This window comes from Suricata suricatta, chromosome 12 (genome assembly GCF_006229205.1).
Source record: "Suricata suricatta isolate VVHF042 chromosome 12, meerkat_22Aug2017_6uvM2_HiC, whole genome shotgun sequence".
Taxonomy (NCBI): domain Eukaryota; kingdom Metazoa; phylum Chordata; class Mammalia; order Carnivora; family Herpestidae; genus Suricata; species Suricata suricatta.
In genome coordinates this window covers 82,888,332-82,909,227 of record NC_043711.1, presented here as the reverse complement: position 1 = coordinate 82,909,227, position 20,896 = coordinate 82,888,332, and the positions used below count along the sequence as shown (strand labels likewise).

The window sequence follows — 20,896 nt, the reverse complement described above, 5'->3', positions numbered from 1 at the left end:
ACCCAGGAACTCAAGGGTGATTGGCCAGCAGAAGGACAACTTTGATGACTTTGGTCACTAGACTGGTCTAAGTAGGCTCTAAGGTGATTTCCACCTGCCAGTTGGCTGATATGATTAACATCATTATTCTTGGGGACTATTAAATTAAGGAATGATGCAGGGAGCCAAGAGAGTGGCTTATTCAGTTGGATTCTGAATCACAATCAGGAAATAGTCTTTATCTGCAAAAGAGAAAAATGGAAAAATAAATCACTAAATGTAAAATGGGAGAAAACACACTATAAAAGAAATCATTAAATCACCAACCATAAAAAGGGAGGGGAACAATAAAAAGCATCAATGCTCAGGCTACTTCTAACCGTTGGGAAACCAGAAGATGAAGTGAGGGCGGGGCTTTGGTAGGTGTGGCTCTGGAGAGCAAGCCCCTCCTCCAACCCGGCAGCCGTGCCCTGCTGTGCATCCGGTTTTCCAATCTTCACAGTAGCAGTAGGGAGGTAGGGTTATTACCTGTTTTCTGGGTAGGAAAACCCAGGTTCAGAGACTTTACATGAATTGCTTATGATAGTGGTTCTCAAAGGAGAGGGCATCTGAATCACTGGCAGGGCTGGGCTCAAAACAAACACTGTTGGGCCCCACTCGTAGCCCTTTGGATTCAGTAGGTCTGGAGTGGAGCCCAATAATTTGCATTTTTAGTTAAGTTTTAAATTTTAATTCCAGGATAGTTCAAAGAATTTGCATTTTTAACAAGTTCCCAGGTGATGCTGACACCACAGGTTCTGGGACAACCACTAGTTTAAGAATACCCAGCTAGTTAGTGTCAAAAATGGAATTCCAACCTCAACCCCACTGGTTCTGGGTTAATGTCAGTTCTGTCACAAGCTCAGCTGCTGGCCTTAAGAGTCTTCTGGATGAGGAAAATTTCAAGGGCACCAGGTCAAACGGAGCCAAAGCTGTCTCAATTCCAGCTCTGGGGACCCAGCCCAGTAAGGAGGAATGTCCACCATGATCACAGCTAGTCCAAGCCCTTGGGGGTGAGCCTGATGGCTTTTCATTTCACAGAAGCAGAAACTGGAGAAGCAGGGTGTTTCAGCTTTGCCCACTTAACCAAACCACAAACATTTACCAAGGCTTCCATGTGCCTAGCCCTGGGGCAACTCCTTCTCATATGGTACCTCAGTAAATCACTCTATGAGACAGATACTAGTGTTTTCCATTTTACTGAGGCTCAGAAAGTTAAATGACTTGCCCAACCCAGGGCAAAAACGCAGAGCTGGGTAGCAAGGTAGCTAGTTGGGTTTGACCCAGATGCTCTGAACTGGTCTGCCCTCTGCTGAACAGGGGAGAAATGGCAGGACCTTGGCCTTGTCTGCTTTGTGTGTGCTGATTCAAGCCTAAAGTCTGCTTCTTCCCATGACAACAGACTGTTGCAGATAAGAGGAAACAGATTTTTTAAGATGAATAGTTTCATGGCTAAGCAATCTGTATAACTTAAAATCACTTACAAATAAAAACAGAAATAATTAACAAGTCACCAAGAGAAACAGACACAATTAGAATACCAGAGTCTTTTTTCCAAATAATCAAACTCTAAATTCAATACTATCACTATAAGTGCTTTGTGGAAAGCAGAGTGTTAGAGCTTGATTATGCTGCATTAATTTGGCTTTATATTAATGAGGTTAATAAACGAAAACCAAAGTCTGTCTTTTTAGTCCTTTCCACATGGGCTATTTGTGGCCAGGATGGGATGAAATTTGGTACACATATGGGGGGCTAGACAGTCTGAAACTATCTTTGCTATTTGTGGTGTGGGCGGCAGCTTCTCAGTCTAATCAACGAGAAAGATGAGATAGAAGAAGGGGGATAGTGGACTTCCTTCCTGGGCAGCGCTCTTCCAAGTTTTTTCCCATTCGGTGGAGTGTTAACTAGAGTCCCAGAAGGACCCACCTCAAACATGCAGCAACTAGGCCTGTTCTAGGCTGGGGGCTCCCCCTGCGGGGCTTGTGCTTTGTGGACAGCCTTAGGCAATCTAGCCCTAATACTTTAGAGGCTCCTGCCCATATATATATATATATATACATACACACATACATACATATAGATATTTTGCCATATCAAAATGAGTATGTCAAGGTATCAGATCATTGGTTTTCATCCTAAATACCATGTCCCACAGACATTCCTGACCCTCAACCCCAACTGCAGACCCCACCTCTTACTCCCACAGTGGGGTGTCAACAATGGAGGGAGATTTAGGGAGTCATTCATAATATTTATTCATCAAATATTTGTTAAATGTTTACTATGTGCTTACAAATCTCTGTCCTCTTGGAACTGTGTAGGCAGACTGACAGACTTAAAATACAGCTAAACAGGCTGGCTGGCTAAATGAAAAGGCACAGCGGAGCACTGGCAGCAGCGGGATGGCATGTTGTGCGGGCCCAGGGAGAGAAGCCGGAGTCTCTTGAAGCTCCGAAAGGCAGCAGGGTGGCTGGAGAAGTGGTGAGGGTGTTCAGAAGGAATACTCACTGTGTTTAAGGAAACCTCAAAAAGTCACACAGCTCTCTAGTTAGTATAAAAGAATGTGAGGCCCTGTCAGAGTGTGAGTGTCAGACAGAGTGAGCAAGCAAGCAAAAGTGAGAGGGTGTGTCCGTCCTGCCGGCAGGCGTCTGTGTGTTGCTCAGGAAGGGTCCGGCCACTCCATCCTCGCTCTGACCTGTGAACCTCAAGAAGAACCTCTAACTTAGGAGCTGCCAACCCTGGGCTCAATACCAACCATGCCCCACTAACTCTGAATGCCTTTGGGTACTCAAGGGCAAGCTGGAGATGCCTTGCAGCCAAACTGAGAATGGATGGTCAGGAGATTGCAGATGACTCTGTGGGTCCAGGGGAGACATTCTCAGAAGCTTTAAGAAAAATTGTCCATGGAGAATCCAATTTGGAATCCATATCATTTGTCTTTGCCTCAAAAACGTGTGCCCTCGTATGGGCACAAACCCTGTTCTGATATGCAGAGCCAACAGAGAGACCATTCCTAGCCTAACTTTTAGGGAGATGGAGGTTTGTGTAGGCACACAGCATGAGGTCTTGGGAGAGATTTGAGTTCAAGTATTTCCGAGCCTTTCTGCCCTACCTTAAGCCAATCCTCTCAAATCAATGGGATGTCTCAGGAGACCAGAACAGTATAGTACTCTACTTGACACTTTACAGATGTGGAAATCGGGGCTCAGATGTATTCTGTTGACTTAAAGTCATACTCAAGGGAGGTAAAACGGTTTCCGTCTGCTGCAATCTGGTTTTCCTCGCAGAACCAGAGCATCATAATATGTCGGCAAGTGATGCATTAGACAGTGATTAAACTGATGCACAGTGTATGGCATGTTTTTGGAATAAATGCCTCTAAAATTACATGTTCTCTGTGACCAACCTCTGTCCCCACCCCTCCAGGGAAGTACCCCAGGGAGACTATGGGCCCTTGTGACTCGGTCAATGGTTCTCTCCTTTGTATCCTTTTAAGCAGTTGAACTGGGTCAGAATGGGCCTGGGAACAGAACCAACATTGCTCTGCTACTTGGGTGGCTGACCCCCCATCAAGTTACCCCAGAATTCTGCAGCCAGCCTCCCTGCCATCTGTGTTGCCAAGCCAACCCCAAGGAGCTTCAGCATTCCTAGCCTCCCTATTTCCCTCCTTCATCTAGACCCCAATCATAATCATACCACCTCCTGCCTTTAGAACTCTCACAGGGTCAAGTCCACACAGCTGAGTTTGGTGTTTGACACCTCTTGACCAAACGTCTTACCTCTCACTCCTTCCTACACATATTCTGATAGCCTAGATGAGCTGTACAAGTATCATCACGTGCATACCTAACTCCTACACACTCACAACTATGTGCCTCAGCCAAAAAAAAGAGCGAGAGAGGGAAGGAGAAAAGAAACAATATAAAAATAGTCCTGGAAAACCAATCTGTCTACCATCTCAGTCTATAAATGTGAGTGAGGTGATGTAGGCCAGGACAGGTGGCCCTGACACTCCTGTGGTCCCAGTCTTTGTGGGCTTCTCCCAGGAGGAGCCTATCATCACCTGCAAATGATCCTTAAGACAGGTACTGTTTGTACACACAGCTCCCAAATGCGTACCAAACACAGCATGAAAACAAAAGCAGCAATCTGTTCCAATGCTGGAGGAAAAGGTAGCCATCTGGGGCCCAGAGAGACAGGACTGATGGACAGACTAATGGATGGACTGTCTGATTTTATTTAATGTCTATTTTTGAGAAAAAGAGTGAGCAAGAGAGGGGGAGGGGCAGAAAGAGGAGACAGAGGATCCAAAGCAGGCTCTGTGGGGACAGCAGGGAGCACGATGCAGGGCTTGAACTCAGGAGCTGTGAGATCATGACCTGAGCCAAAGTCGATGCTTAACTGACCGAGCCACCCAGGCATCCCAGGACCACTTTAGAAGTGAGCAATTTAACATTTTTTCAAGGATTAAATGACTGTATATATTCTTACCTTATGCTTTGGTTTTTAAATCACTGAATTCTTTTTCCTTCAAACACAGCTTTCTCACCCCTCCAACCTTATTACACTCTTTCCTGTACCTTCTAGATTCAGCTCAAATGTCCTCTCTTCTGGGAAGACCTAATCATACCTTCCTCTATGTTTCATGAGATCATGATTCCCCTCTGTGTCCTAGAATCTAGTACAGGGTCTGGTCTAGAGTCACAGTGGATAAGTATTTGTTGGGGATGCCAGTCAGAGATTGGCCAGGCAGTGAGGCAATCACCTCTGAACCTTCAACTCTTCAGTCCTTTTCATAGCAGCTGTGGAGACACTAATGTGCCATGCCTTCCTGATAAGCTGCGCAGAATATGCTGTGACAGTCTGCTCCCAAGTGGGAAAGTGGAAGACCTCTTACCTGGTGCAACCATAATTTCATTTTTCTTGGAGCGAATTCGAAGAAAGGTGAGGTCATTCTGGGGGTCGATTTCACGCACGGTGCTGCGGGCCTTCAAGATGAAGTTGTGCATGAGGTTGGCATACTGTGTGGTGGTGGGATTGTCCATGGTGCTCTTGATGGGAATGCCTGAGGGAGAAAAGAGACTGAACAAGATGTTGGAGCTCCTTTCTGCTCTCAACCCTGCACCCTTAATTCAACAGTCCTGGACTGGCAATTAACAATGAATGCCACTATTTACTGAGGGTTGACAGGCATAGTGCTGAGCACTTTAAGTATGGCAGTGCCAGTCCCCAGAACTACTCTGGGCATGGTATGGTGATACCACCATCTTCACTTTCCAATGAGGCAACAAAGCTTTGAGCAGTTACACAGCAGATAAGCAGTGGGGCTAGGATTCAAAAGTAGGCCTGTGGCCTCCACTGCTGGGTTCCTCCTTTCTTGGCACTGTCTTGACTGGCTTCTAGCAATAAAAGCAGAGACTATAGGGGCGCCTGGGTGGCTCAATCAGTTAGGCGTACGACTTTAGCTCAGGTCAGGATCTCATGGTTCGTGAGTTCGAGCCCCGTGTTAGGCTCTGTGCTGACAGCTAGCTCAGAGCCTGGAGCCTGCTTCAGATTCTGTGTCTCCCTCTTTCTGTGTCCTTCCCCTGCTCACGCTGTCTCTCTCTCTCTCATAAAAACATTTAAGGGGCGCCTAGGTGGCTCAGTTGGTTAAGCGTCCGGCTTCGGCTCAGGTTATGAGCTTACAGTTCGTGGGTTCAAGCCCCATGTCAGGCTCTGTGCCGACAGCTAGCTCAGAGCCTGGAGCCTGCTTCAGATTCTGTGTCTCCCTCTCTCTCTGATCCTCCCCTGCTCATGTTGTCTCTCTCTGTCTCTCAAAATTAAATAAAAAACAGGAAAAATAAATAAATAAAAACATTTAAAAAGAAAACAAACAAAAAAAGCAGAGACTATCATTCAGAACATTTAGAACCTGAACGAGGAGGGCAGTTCTTACAAATTTGTAAATACTGAAACGCAGGAAGAAGAAAAAAAGTCAACTTGTGCCAAGACATTACCATCTCTAGTGTTTTGATCCAGTTCCCACCAATGGAGGTTTTGGGCTCAGTTGTAAACACATTGTCTATACACATCATTGTGTCCCTCAAATTAAAGTCTGTTTCTCTGTCAGCATTTACACTTGTAAACAGCACTGCTATTGCTTTCAAAGAGCCCACAAGTGGCCTTTCCACAGAGTTAATCATTCTTCTATTGTTGGTAGTAGGCTGGATTTTTTACTTAATTACTATGCAGCCAACACCATTGGATACCACTGGATACTGTTTCTTTGCAATGAACCATTAAATGGATCTTCCTTACTAGACAGGGTCTATTGTCATGGAGGTGAAGAAAAGGGCTCAGCCTGAGCCACCTCAGGACACAACTGAATCATCAGGTACCTATGAATCAGTATGGCATTAGCAGAAGGTTCCATTGAGGAAGCCTTAAGTGCCCACAGCTGACAGGCACTTGTGACGAATGTGGCACAAATGGCTCCTCATGTATAAGCGGCTAGATTTGGGGCCCCACAACCCGGCTGATCTGGCCCACAAGTGACCAGCTTAAAGACTGGCCAAAGGCAATCACCCTCAGGCCTTCTCACAGGTGGCAAGAAATTGGCCCAAGCTTATCTTCTTAGGGAGCAGGAATATGAGCGTGGGCAAAAGAGGACTTAGTGGCAAGAGAGGCATCTGAGTCAGAGAGGCTGCTCTAAGCAAAGTGAAGTCGTGAAGACCACAGTGATCATTTGCCTTTAAGGTACAAGAAGGTGCTCACCAGGACCTCCCGAGACCTCATTTCATAGCAGAGTCTTCCTGAGGATGGCCTAGGAGCAGCTACAGTGATGACTGAGTAGCAACTCTGAAATCTGATGACCCAAATACCCTGGCTCTGTCCCTTCATAGCTATGTGGCCTCAGACATGTGACTTAATCTAAACCTCTATTTCTTCATCTGTAAAATACTTTTGCTGTGAGGATTAAATATGGCTAATTCATTTAAGAAATGTTTACCAAGGAGAGTATGAAAATAATAAATGTTGGCTTATTATCAATACCACCACACATAAATCCCATCTCAACCCAACGTACTTGAAGGGCCAGTATCAAGGCCTAGCAAAGTCTGGATGATCAAACCTCTTAACCTTCTCTTCTTATATACCATAAGGGCACCTTCTCTCAGGTTCCTCTGCCTGGAACTTTCCTTCCTTCCTCATTCTCTTGTGATTCTCACTGATTCCTCATGTTTTCATTTTCTGCTGGATCTACCCACCCCTAGATGTGGTCAATGCCCCCAATTCTACCATCTCACAGGATTTTCCTTTAGAGCAGTTTTCTTTGGAGTTTGACATCACACCATTATGGAAGTGATCATTATGACTATAAGCTCCCTGGGGGCCAGGACCAGGTCTGCATCGCTCAACACTGTCCTTAAAAAGACTCCATTAAGCATTTATTGCTGGTGACAAATAAGTACTCTCAAGGGCTTTTTTCAGTAATACAAATACTGTCATGATTTTGATCACATTTCTAAGTGAGGGGTGTATGAAGGAGACAAGAAACTAACCACTTGCTGGCTCACTTTAAAAACTAAAGAAAACATTAGAGGTGGTGAGGGCACGAAACAGGGACCAAAACTGGGGAGAATTTCAAATAAGGATAAGAGATTGAAGTCCAGATTCAGATGATATGAGAACTGGGGACATTTCACAGACAGCCTAATGATTAGTAGGTCACCTACTTCAAGCTTCTTCCTTTACAAATCGAGACTGTGCAACCTGCAGAAGTAGCTGGTCACAAGGGAGCACACTTTTTTCTTAAATTTTTTAATGTATATTATTATTGAGACAGAGAGAAAACAGAGCATGGGTGGGGGAGGGACAGAGAGAGAGGGAGACACAGAATTTGAAGCAGGCTCCAGGCTCTGAACTGTTAGCACAGAGCCCGACGTGGGGCTCAAACCCACAAACCATGAGATCATGACCTGAGCCAAAGTCGGTCGCTTAGTTGACTGAGCCACCCAGGCGCCCCAAGGGAGCATGATTTCTAACCTGGGGTTCAGATCTGTCAAGACCAAGGTTGTATAACCAGATATTTCCACCAAACCCAGCTTCATGAAATCACCAATAAAAAACATTAACAATATTTAACAGAGACAGTAGTCCCGCACCTTATCTGCAGTATCACTTTCCATGGTTTCAGTTATCTGCGTCAATTCTGGTCTGAAAGCAGATGATTCTCCTGACCAGGTCAACAGTGGTCTACCACTGCGTCACCTGACTTCATTTCATCACGTAGGCAATTTTATCATTTCATATCATCCCAAGAAGGGTGAATATAGTATAATAAGGTATTTTGAGAGAGATCACATTCACCTAACTTTTATTACAGTATAGTGTTATAATTGTTTTATTATTAGTTATTGTTAATCTCTTACTGTGCCTAATTTACTAATTTAACTTTACCATAAGTATGTACATGTAGGAAAAACCACAGCATACATAGGGTTGAGTACTATCCTGGTTTCAGGCATCCACTGGGGGTTTTGGGATGTATCTCCCACAGACAAGGGTAAGGAGGACTACTGTATTTATTAAGCACCAAATACATATCATTGTTCTAGGTGCTGGGGATACAGTAGTGAACACAAAAGACAAATTTCTAACCTCATGAAGCTTACATATTTGAGTGTTTTATGTTGCCTGGTGTGGGCAGCAGCAGAAGATGGCAGGGGGTCTGATGAGGTAGAAATGGAATGGAATATTCCTTAAGTTCTTCGTAATGCTGCTTAAATTCACACTTTTATCATGAAACATTTAAATTTGGCGAAGGCAGAGATGTCAAAAGGTAGTGGCAGTTGGTTGGTAAGTGACTGGGATAAGGGTGTGTCATGAGTTCAGGGGCAAAAGCAATCACTCTGGACTGCAGTGGTCAGGAAAGGCATCCTGCAAGAAGAGGCAGATAAGGTGAATCATGGAGGCAGGAAAACCCTGAAAGGGATAATAGGAATCCCTAACTAATCATCCTTAATGGAAGCTTCCAGAGAGCTTAAAGGCTCCATAGAGCAGTGAGTTCAGACCATCTCCATCCATAGTTGGCTGACCTTGGGCAGGTCATCACCTCTCTCAGCTCTGGGTTTCTCATACGAAAAATGGGCAATACCCCTGCCTGGCAGGCTCACTGTATGAAATGTAAATGAGGACTAAAGTGGGAGCTTTGTGAATGGGACACAAATTAAAAATAAATGTACACATGTGATAATTTTAACATATATATGGCATTTACTATATATCAGGTACTGTTCTAAAAGCTTCCCTGGAAGGTAGTATAATTATCCATATTTTACAGATGAGGAAACTGGAACAGAAAGGTTAAGTGACTAGCCCAAGATCACGCATCTGATAAGCAGAGTCAGGATTCAAATGCAGGCAGTCTGGTTCTGTGTTCTATACTCTTAGCCATACTAGGCAATACTGCCACATTTGTTTATGAAAAAGAAGTATTCATTAGTATCCAAAAAGTAAGCAGTTGAAGCTGGATTTTCCCAATGAAAAAAAGGTTTTGAGACCATTTTAAGGTTAAGAATGAAGGCTATGGTTTGCAAATACTGATGGAGGCCTGTTCCCTACCCATTTGGGGTCAAAAATGTCCAGTCCAAGGGCACCTGGGAGGCTCAGTCGGTTAAGTGCCTGCCTTTGGCTCAGGTCATGATCTCACAGTTTGTGACTCTGAGCCCTGCACTGGGATCTCTGCTGTCAGCATGGAGCCTGCTTTGGATCCTCGGTCCCCTCCTCTCTTTGCCCTGTCCCGAAGTGCGCTCTCTTTCTCTCAAAAATAAATAAACTAAAAAAAAAAAAAAAATTCTGTCCAAGAAGTCAGTCTCTAGGTGATATACAAATAGTCTTTTAGGTCTTGGAGTAAGAAACACCCAAAAGAAGTTAACTGGATCAACCATTCCACTTATGGCAGCTGAGGTCTGAAGAGGGGAAGAGGAAGTGCCAGGCCCTCCAGCTGATCAGCGGCAGACCTGAACTGAAACCTGCACCTGCTCCACAATGTCCTGAGGGCTCCCATCGTGCTGCCTGCTTCGATCGCAGAATGTAATTAGCATCTGATGAAGCTGGGGAGCATGCACTGCCTGGTTCTAGGCTGGCCAGGGACTGACAACGTGGAAAACATCATTCTTTTTTAATTTTTTTTGAAAGTGTGGGCAGAGAGAGAGGGAGACACAGAATCCAAAGCAGGCTCCAGGCTCTGAGCTGTCAGCACAGAGCCCAATGTGGGGCTTGAACCCACAAACCGTAAGATCATGACCTGAGCCGAACTCAGATGCTTAAACAACGGAGCAATCCAGGTGCCCCTCTTTTTAAAAAATTTTTAAAAACTTTTAATTTATTTTTGGGAGAGAGCATACAAGCGTGAGTGTCAGTGGAGGAGAGGGGCAGACAGAGAGAGAGAGAATCCCAAGCAGGCTCCACGAGCAACAGGGACCATGAGGCAGGGCTGGATACGATGACACTGGTATCATGACCTGAGCTGAAATCAAGAGTCAGATGCTCACCCATGTGCCCACCCAGGCACCCCAGAAAACAATATTCTAACTGAGGACATGCCACTTCCACTTCTACTTTTTCATTCTGCTCTATTTAAGTGCACATTATTGAGAATTCTCCCTTTCTAAAAACAAGGCCTAGAATGATAACATACCCACACAGGGCTTTCAAGATGTCTCAAACAAATCAGAGTTGACTAAACTCTGATGTGGGGAGCCCAGCTGAGTGACCTTGGGCATGGCCTGGGCCACAGACCAGCAGCTACCCTCTGGTCCTTCACAGTACAGTGTGTGAGAAAGAGCACAAGTGCATTCAGAAAGACTTGGAATGAAACCTTGGCTCTGTAATGGCAGGCAAATCAATTACATGTCTAGACTCCATTTTTCCACTGCAAAACAGAGACAACAGAGCTGCCGTATGGAATAGATGAAACACTATGTAAAGCACAACCCTGTGGCCTGACATGGAACAGGTATGTGATAAATGTTAGTCTGCTGCAGCTTGGGAAAATTAGTAACTGTACTCTTCCGATGTTTAAAAAAATGGTATAGGGGCGCCTGGGTGGCTCAGTCAGTTAAGCCTCCGGCTTCGGCTCAGGTCAGATCTCACGTTCGTGGGTTCGAGCCCCGCATCAGGCTCTGTGCTGGTGGCTAGCTCAGAGCCTGGAGCCTGCTTCCGGTTCTGTGTCTCCTTCTCTCTCTGCCCCTCCCCCTCTCATGCTCTGTCTCTCTCTGTATCAAAAATAAATAAAAACATTAAAAAAAATTTAAAAAAATAAAAAAATAAAAAAATGGTATAGAAGAGGAAGGAAATGATATAGGCCAGAGTATTATCTAGCAAAAATGTAGAAACAGGGGTGCCTGGCTGGCTCAGTCGGTAGATCTCTGGGTCATGAATTTGAGTCCTACACTATGGGTGGAGTTTACTTAAAAAAAAAAAAAAAAAAGTAGTGGGGCACCTGGGTGGCTCAGTCAGTTGAACATCCAACTCTTGATTTTGGCTCAGGTCTTGATGTCACAGTTTTTGTGGATTCGAACCCCACATCTGTTTCTGTCTTGATGGTGTCCCCTACTTGCATTCTCTCTCTCTCTCTCAAATTAAGTAAATAAACTTAAATAAATTGTTTTAAAATAGAAACAATATAAATGGGGGATGGCTGATGGCTGATAGTACTGGTAGTTAAAAAAATTTGGTCATATAAATCATAACAAAAAGCCAAAAAACAACCTCATGCGTATACATATGCAAAAGTGTGATTGCATATTAAAAAGTACGATTTGTCAGAGCAGTGGGACTGAGCAACTTTTTCCTTTTTTAAACTTTGGAATTCCAACTACAGTGCTAGAACACTGTGTTTTAAAAAGGGTAGGGGCGCCTAGGTGGCTCAGTTGGTTAAGCCTCTGACTTCGGCTCAGGTCAGATCTCACATTCGTGGGTTCAAGCCCTACGTCAGGCTCTGTGCTGACAGCTCAGAGCCTGGAGCCTGCTTCCGGTTCTGTGTCTCCTTCTCTCTCTGCCCTTCCCCCTCTCATGCTCTGTCTCTCTCTGTGTCAAAAATAAATAAAACATTAAAAAAATATTAAAAAAATAAATAAAAATAAAAAGGGTAAAAATTAAATCCCGTATAGAAGGGGCTTAGTAAACAATAAGTGTCAGGCTGTGTTTGGGCTGTTTTCTGGGGGCAGGTCATAGCCAAAGGGAGGGTGTACCTTCTGTGTTCACCACGATGATTCCCTGTACTCCCTTCTGGCTCTGAAGTCGCTTCAGTGTCTCTTCCACCTCTGCCTGCCAGAGAGAACAAGACCAAAGTTAAGAAGGGGCAGAAAGACTGGATTAACTCTCTCACACTTCAGGCAGATGAATCATAACATTTGTCTTCCAATAACAAACAAGTAACACCCAGGCCCTTGGCACACCCTCAAAGCCCCCAGGCCTGTTCGGAGTGGTCCCTAGGCCGACTTCAGCACTTAAACCCCAGCATCTGGGGCCCTTTGCCCATCATGCACTTTTATCCCTCCCTACTTAGCTATTTGGAAGAATATAAAATACCATTCTCAGAGTATAGACACATCCATGACTCACATATTTGGTATACCTTGGGAACAGGACTCTGATGATTTGAAAAAAACCCAAACAGTGGTATCTAACAGGAAGGGGACTAAGTTGTCACTGTGGCCCAAAGAGCACAACTGGAAACATTCTAAAAGAAAAAAAAATGGCTCCACTGAGAAGAAAAACTAGTAAAAACAAGATAAAAGGACATCCAGCCAGATGTCTGTGGCTGGATACTCCTCTTGCATGCTTTTGGCTTCCGTGATCTTGCTTGCCTCCTGCCTCCACCAAGTACTTGGGTAGCACCACTGAGAAGTGTCCCCTCCCCTTTTTCTTTTGTCTCTCAACCCTCTACCATTCTAACCATAAAAGAAGGCCAATGCCAAGGTTCGGGGCTCAGTCTTCAGATATGACTCCACTGGGATGGCACCAGTGAGAAATAAATGGTCTTTTCTGATTCCCTGAGTGCTTGTTGCTTGTCTCTTCCTGGGCGCCGAGTATTTGTTCTAACACTGTGAGGATAAACTCTGTGACTTAATAAGTTAGCATCTGAGACAATGTGACACATGGCACACAGCCTGGGGAAGAAGCTCATTAATCCTGACTCTCCAGAAACTAGCATATGGCATTTCGGTCCTCACCCTGCCATGCTAGGCCCTCTATATGATCACTCCCATTTCTTTTACCCTTCCTTCAATTCGCCATCTCCATGCCCATACCTCCCTATCTCTACATCTTTTTTTACCCTAACAAAGAAATCCAACAAATTCTTCTAGGCGATCTAAGAGAAGAATCTCCTTCATGAAGCTTTTACTGATCCCCAACTCAGTGCAGTCTTTACCCATTTCTGATTCCCCAAACTCTAGAACACCTCTCTAGGAATGCATGAGGTACTGGTTTACTGAGAGTTTCTACAATGCTCTGCAGAGTTAGGTGCTCAATAAACAGCTGCCTAACTGATTTGGGCCTAACTCTTTGTGTGGACAAAAACTGGCCTTAAACTGTGTTTGTTTTTAGAAGGCTCCTTCCAGACAGGTCCAGAATGCAGTCAGAAGCTACTCAAAGGCTGAGTTGATACTATGTTGAAAACAGAGGCTCCATCTGCCTAAAGAAAGTGGTTCCCCACCCCCAAGGGCTAATGAGTTGACCTGAAGGGGAGGAGCTTCGAAACAGTAGATGGAGATAGCACAATGAATTACTGTTTTCCTAATAGGCACAAGACTGACAGTCCAGTCACTACCACCCACTCCCCAATGATACAAGAACACTCAAATGCTGGAGAGAAGGGCAAACAAGTTCTTCCTACAAATGGCAAATATCCCAAAGCCTCATAAATCTGGGGCCTGGGTGAAAGGACAGGGCTAGCTCTGTGGATGTGAGTACAATGAAGTGGGTCATGCATGTATGAGGTCATAATTCATTCAACAGACTTTTACTGAGCTCCTATTAAGTGCTATTCTGGAGAGGAGGGGTAAAGTATGATAGAGGTCAATATTACACAGTACTCAATCTGACCTGGTAATTTTCCTGAAACTCATCCTAAGGAAATAACTTAAGAATACAGCAATACTGCAGAGACATCTGCAGTAGCAAAAAGTATAAAGAGCCAAAAATGCCCAATAATTAGGAAAAAAAGCCAAATAAAGGAAGGTCTGTCCATTGATAGAAATATAATACGCATATTAAAAATGGTGATCAGAATATTTATACCTCCACAAAAGTATGACATAACATTAAGTGAAAACAGCTAATGCAAAAATACAGTGCTTGATCATGGCAACTATATGAAAATAAGAGTGTTAGGGGGCACCTGGGTGGTTCAGTTGGTTAAATGTCTGACTTTGGCTCAAGTTGTGATCTCACCACTAGTGAGTTTGAGCCCCACATTGGGCTCTGTGCTGGCAGCTCAGAGCCTGGAGCCTGCTTTAGATTCTGTGTCTCCCTCTCTCTCTGACCCCTACCCCACTCATATTCATTCTTTCTCTCTCTCTCTCAAAAATATTTTAAAACATTAAAAAACATAAGAGAGTTAGGACTTTGAAAAAAATAAAAGCCACACTGAGAGCAGGAAACTATAAGGTTTTCTTTCTTTCTTTCTTTTTTTCCTCCAAAACAGCCTCTTTCTATTCTAGTATATTGTTTCTACTCAAAAACATTTTTTAGCCCTTCTCCGTGTATCCAAGAAAGAGATCTCTAACATGGGGACCACAGGGCTCTGACCTACTCAATATCGACAGCTCAGTCAATCTGCAATCAACCTAGAGAAGGGAAAGAAAGCTAAAATCATAGGTGTCAGAATAGATGCCTGAAATATCCCTTGGAGATTGGAAAGCGGGGCTGAAATGAAAAAGATGAATTATTTCAGGACTGTTCTATTTGAGCCCCACTTCAGGTATATGGGTACCTTCTTTGTGCCAGATATTGTTTTAGGCCTGGGGATGCTGTAGTGAACAAAATTTAACAAAAAACTACTGCCCTCATGAAGCTGACATGGAGAGGGTCAGACAAAGAAACAAGTGAAGTTCACATGTCAGGTATAGTAGGGAAGGGGAATCTAGAATGCAAGGGCTGATGGCAATTTTAAATAAGTGGTCAGCAAAGGCCTCACTAAGGTGATAGTTAAGAAAATGAGGGAGCTAATGTGGATTTCTAGGAAGAGTGTTCCAGGCAACGTGAGGAGCAAATATAAGAGACCTGAGATAGCATGTTCCAGGGCTCAAAGGAACCAGCGTGGCTGAAGTGCAGTGAGCGGCAAGCGACCAGATCAGAGAGGTAGACACAGCGATGACTTTGGTTTTTAATGGGGAACCACTAGCAGGCTTTGACGTGAGGAGTGACAAGATTGAATGTTTCAAAAGAATGGCTCCAGTTGCTGTGTGGAGAACGGACTGCAGGGGACAAGCACAGTCTGGGCCCTGGGCTGTGCTGCTCTCTCTGAAGGAAGCAACCTTTTTTCCCCTCCCTCACTGCTTGATGTAACTCCCAGCTCTCCGGACTCAACTCATGAGCCTCCTAAGGGAGACCTTCTCCCATACCTGCCCCTCTTCTGGGTACCCTGAGCACCCCACCTTCACAACACTTACCACAATGGGATATATCTATCTGTGCACTAAACCCAAAGCACTATCCAGCCAGTATAGACTCAATAAATACTTAATGAGCAAATAAAAAGCATTTCTACAACTACATTTTATAAAAATCAACCTTTTTAAGGTTGGTGAGGGGAGACATGGACTTACAGTACCCAAGGTAAACAAGAGCTAGGGTTTGGGTGGTCCTAAGTGAAATGAGAACCTGCCACTGAGACCTGGCTTCTTAAAAACTAAACACACACCAAGAAAGGGAGGACATGCAATTATACACTGATCTGCTCAGTAGGTCAGATACTGGAATAAATGTTTTCAGCCACCTCTTTCTTCTGAATATTTCATGGTTAGTACGATCTCCATTGAGGAAATGGAAATTCAGAAAGAAGAGTTTTGCCCAAGGATACATAGCAGGTCAAGAGAAGAGCTGAATATACCACTGACCACAACTGATAAGATCCCTGGCCTCAAGAAGCTCACATTCTGGTGAGGAGATGTTTAAAAAACAAGTAACCAAGATTACTGCACGGTACAGGGACAGGGCTGGGCAGGGTGCAGGAGAATGCAACTTTGGCTCGTAAGGTCTGGAACACCCAAGGATGTAATCTTTAAGCCAAGCACTAAATGATGAGAAAGAAGGGCACTCCAGGCAAAGGACTGAAAGCAAAAGCAGTGCAGCGGGAACAAGTCTGGCATGTTCAAGGAATAGAGAGGACTGGTATTGCCAATGTTTTTTGATTCTTTACTAATCTGATAAACACAAATCATATAACAGAAAGTCAACTTTAATTGTTAAGAATTATCAGTGAAGTCGAAATGAAACTACTGTTTACATCTCTTTTTGAATCTTCTGATTTTTCCACATATCTAATGATTTTCAAAAACTTCATATGTTAGAAATATTAGACTTTTGTCCATCATATACATTACACTTCCCTCCCTTTTTCACTTAATCCTATGATTTTTTTCAATAATCAGAAGTTTAAAATTTTTACATAGTCAAATTCAATAAAAATACTTTTCTGTAAGACTAGAGAATAGCTTTTCCAACTTGATCCCAACAACCAGGATGGGGGTAGGCCTGGGTGAGTGGGGACCAGAGGTCTAGAGGGGTCTCCAGGAGACACAGGGTATAGCTCCTACCTGGGTTCAGGAGAAACTGCTTAAAACAAACCTCAAGTTCAGCCCTAAAAGAGCCAAGAAGAAAAACAAATGTTGCCAAAAAGTCAAAAGCAGCAACAGGGACATTTACAGATGGGAAAGGACAGTCCTGCATAGGCATCTGAGTCATGCCAGCTCTAGCTCAAAGTCTGTCCTTTCTGCAGAGCTAGCCAACTGGTAACAGAAATATCTGATTGGATATGCAGTCTCCCAGGGTTGACTCACATCTCCAACCTCCTGTCCTGTTCCTCAGCATCCTGGGTAGTAGGTACTAATAACATGGGTGTCTGTAGGTTCTTTAGTTCCCAGGTGCGTGTTGCTGACAGATGGAAAAAAAATAGCAGTAAAACTCCAGCATTACTTATTAGTTCAGCACAGGAGGAATAACTATCTGAAGCAAATAATTAACAAAAATACTGACCAATCTGACCACTAAGTATATATATTTTAATTTGTTTAAAACAAAAATGAATCAAAAGGATAGAAAAACATCTGCATCTGATGTAACAAATGAGTAATTCTGAAATATCAACAAAATGACTAAGAAAAATAGAAAGTCTAGCGCCTGGGTGGCTTGGTCAGTTGAACATCAACTCCTGATCTCGGCTCGGGTCACCGTCTCGTGGTTCATGAGATCGAGCTCTGCATAGGGCTCTGCACAGACAGTGCAGAGCCTGCTTGGGTCTTGCTCTCTTGCTATTTCTCTGCCCCTCCCCTGCTCAAGCTCTTTCTCTCTCTCTCTCTCTCTCTCTCTCAATAAAGAAACTTAAAAAAAAAAAGTCTAAAAGTTAAGTGGGCACTGGTAATGAGCACTGGGTGCTGTAAAAGTTAAGTGGGCCAAAGGATACTAGTAGAAAATACACCCAAGAGAAAATACAACTATATAGAAAAATGTTCATTGCTTTCTATAAATAAAAAAACAAGAAATTATAGCAATGCTGAATTATCTTTTTAAATGCTGGCAGTTATGGCAAACCTGGTACAAAGGCAATCTGAACTTCTGGTAAAGCCACAGGAAAACACCACTGCAAGACCCATAAAAGTATTGGTTTATTGGCCTCAGAAATTCTTTTCCTGAGAATTTCTCCTAAGGAAATAATCTAATTGTTAAAAAAAGAAAAATAGGGGCACATGGGTGGCTCAGTCATTTGAATGTCCAACTCTTCATTTTGGCTCAGGCTGTGGGGGTCCCCGCCATGCATCTGGCTCCGTGTTGGAATGTGGAGCCTGCTTAAGATTCCCTCTCTCTCTCTCTCTCTCTCTCTCTCTCTCTCTCTCTCAAAAAAAGATTCTCTCCCCCTCTCTCTACCCCTCCCCTTCCTCATGCACTCTCTAAAATAAAATAAAATAAAAACTCTACATATACAGAAGTACTCATCACATCATTATCTCTACTAATGAAGAGTTAGAAGCAACCCAAACGTACATCAGGGGGAATGATTTGGTAAATTATGGTACAACTATTTGACTATTATCCAGTCACTAAAAAGAATTCATCACAAAGGTGATGTAGCAACAAGGTTAGATATCTTTGGATAGTAAAGCAAAAAAGAATAGAATGCACATCTTAAAAACTATGCATTCGTGAACCAAGAGGAAGGAGGACATACAGAGTTGAAAATAGTTGTATGGTGGAGTAAAACTCAATAGAAATATGGATGATTTTTATACTGCCGTTCTAAAGGGCAATTTGGCAGTTTCTGTAAACTATGGATGCCAGAAGTAACATTTCTTGGAATCTACCCTATATCCTACATAAACACTAGCATAAGCACACACACATACACAAAAAGACAATAGTTACTGCAGCCCTGTCTAGAGTGGAAAGCTGTAAATCACCTAAATGTATATACTCAATGGAATATTATACAGTCCTTAAAAAGAATGAAGATTTGTATATATTGCATTGGAAAAATGTTTGATATTTTTAAGTGAACAGAGTAAGTTGCAGAAGGAGATCTCTCTCTATAGCCTAAAGTAAACTTAATATGTAGGAACATGTATGTTCTGGTTTCATGTGATAAACAGCTCATATGTACATGTGGTTATGCACTAATCAAACCTAGAAGGAAACAGCCAAATGCCAACAGTTGTTTGCCACAGGGGAGTGAGGCAAGGACTACACGCACTTTTTACATTACATACTTCATATGCTTGAATTGGTTAAAATGTGCATCTGAATATGTTTTGCTTTTATGAGAATAAACACACAATAGCATGGTACAGGTTGCAGTAAGCTACCACATGTGTCAGAAAAAGAGGGAGCATATACATGCCTATATATGCACATAGATATATAAAGAACTCTCAACTCTGGAGACTAAGGCTAGGGGTCAGGGTTGGGTGGGAGATTTATTTTTCAGGTAGATCCTTTCAGATTATTGTTTTTGCTGTGTGCAGGTATTATCTGTTAAGATTTTTCTCTACAGTTTAAAAAGTGATATGAAAGATGAAAGTTACAGATGTTTGAAACATTACATGTTTTTGGTGATGTAAACATATTCTTTGTGGTGTAATAATAGATGAAAAAAGCAGAGACCACAACTGTACATTCAGTAGGAGCTAACCTATATTTAAGGGAAAGCTGAAGGCAGAAAGACTAGAATATGTTTAATTACTAGGTCACGACACTGCTTCTTTCTCCTTTTCAATTTTTCTTATGGGCTTTTACATTTTTAAATATGTTTGATTTCACATTTAATACGTCTTTTCAAGTTTCCCCAAGTCGGGAGGATTAAAAACACGAGAAACCAAACCTATATAAAGGCATAAAGAGCCCACACTTCCTGCCAGCAAGGTTTGGGGATGTCCAAGGGCGGATCCGGTGGTTTCTGATTCATGCACCAAATTCCAGGCGCTCGAAAGAACCCCAGGGGCAGAAAGGCGTCAATCAAGCTTCTGGGGTTCAAATCAACCTCGGCCATTTCATAGGGGAAGGCACTTAGTTTCACTCCGCTTTAGATTTCAAGTATGTCAAATCGGGATAACGGTCGTACCTACCTCACAGAGCTGTGGTGAGGAGGAAAGCCAAGCTACGTAAAGCGCTGAAGCAGCGCTGGACACAAATTAAGCTTCCATGAAACCTTATCGTTATTGTTATCGCGTTACAAGGCCCAGGACGCTAAGCTATAAGGGCCTGTCGGCCGCCTCCCCATCTCTCTCAGATCCTTCCGAGGCCCGAGCTCCCGCTTCCGGTCAAAGACCAGCGGGATCCGGTGGCCCCGCCTCGGTCCCCTCTGTTCCCAGTCCGGGTCCGGAGGCCCGCGCTGCCCGGGTTCCGTCCTCCAGTCAGCTCGGGTCCGGCCCCGCCCCGGCCCGCGGATTCCCAGCCCAGCACTCAGAGACGTCCCCGGTGGATGAAAGGCTAGGCGCAGGGTGGGGGGGCGGTCGTACTCGACCACCTTGAGGCCACCAACCACAAGCTCCAGACGGACACTCACCATCTTCGACCGATCTCGGTAGCTCCGCGACCCCAGCACTCAGCTCGGTCCCGGTACGTTTCCGCGCCTGCGCAAGCGCCCGGTCAAAACGGACAGCTCCGGTAGCCTACCAGGATCCAGCGTGAGGCGGGCGGGCAGGCGGGTCTAGTCAGCTCCTCTAGTGTTCATAGGGAATTTGCCAGGCGCTGTCCCATAGTGAAAAGCAGAGGAACGCTTCAGCTATGGAAAATTCCCAACCCCCGTGTCCCACCACCGCTGTCTAGTGGTGTCAGAAGAGGCGTTCAAGACTCCACTGAGGTCTGAGCTGGCGCCGGAAGTCCTAGGTGGACGGTTGTGAGCGAGTATGAAGGCAAGAAAGGGTGTTGGCTGAGACCCCATTTGTGCCCTGATTAAGGCAGAGTGAGTCGCCGAGCCAAAATGCGCCCAACGCACGGTAAAGTCGGGAAGTGGGACTGGAGTCAGGCGCTCTGGAGTCTCCAGAGCTACCCCCTTGGAAATATTCCAGGCAGGTCCAGATGGGAGTGGTCAGGGCTAACCTGGGAGTATGCAGGTTTAGGACTCCGCGCTCAGCGCCACCCCTGGGTTACCTTGGAGAAGCCACTTTACATC

General features: G+C 44.2%; 2 protein-coding genes across 7 annotated transcripts in view; one reads left to right on the top strand and one right to left on the bottom strand.

The window, feature by feature from the left end:
• DYNLRB1 (dynein light chain roadblock-type 1) overlaps positions 1-20,433 on the bottom strand; it is a 20,870-nt gene extending 437 nt beyond the window's left edge. The window contains exons 1-4 of one of the 5 annotated variants that reach the window (XM_029918449.1): positions 20,288-20,433; positions 12,258-12,333; positions 4,919-5,086; positions 200-221 (exon numbers count right to left, since the gene is read on the bottom strand). In XM_029918449.1, the coding sequence (XP_029774309.1) occupies positions 200-221; positions 4,919-5,086; positions 12,258-12,333; positions 20,288-20,290 (269 nt within the window). In that variant the 5' untranslated portion in view covers positions 20,291-20,433. Of the gene's footprint in view, positions 1-6; positions 222-4,918; positions 5,104-12,257; positions 12,334-19,847; positions 20,047-20,287 lie in introns of those variants that run through there. The other 4 variants (XM_029918447.1, XM_029918452.1, XM_029918451.1 and 1 more) reach the window with 4 other exon arrangements.
• The window catches only part of LOC115274915 (predicted GPI-anchored protein 58), a 48,310-nt gene continuing 47,322 nt past the window's right edge, over positions 19,909-20,896 (top strand). For both annotated transcript variants that reach the window (XM_029918446.1, XM_029918445.1), the window contains exon 1: positions 19,909-20,340. In XM_029918446.1, coding sequence (XP_029774306.1) covers positions 19,924-20,253 — 330 coding nt within the window. In that variant the 5' untranslated portion in view covers positions 19,909-19,923 and the 3' untranslated portion in view covers positions 20,254-20,340. The remainder of the gene's footprint in view (positions 20,341-20,896) is intronic.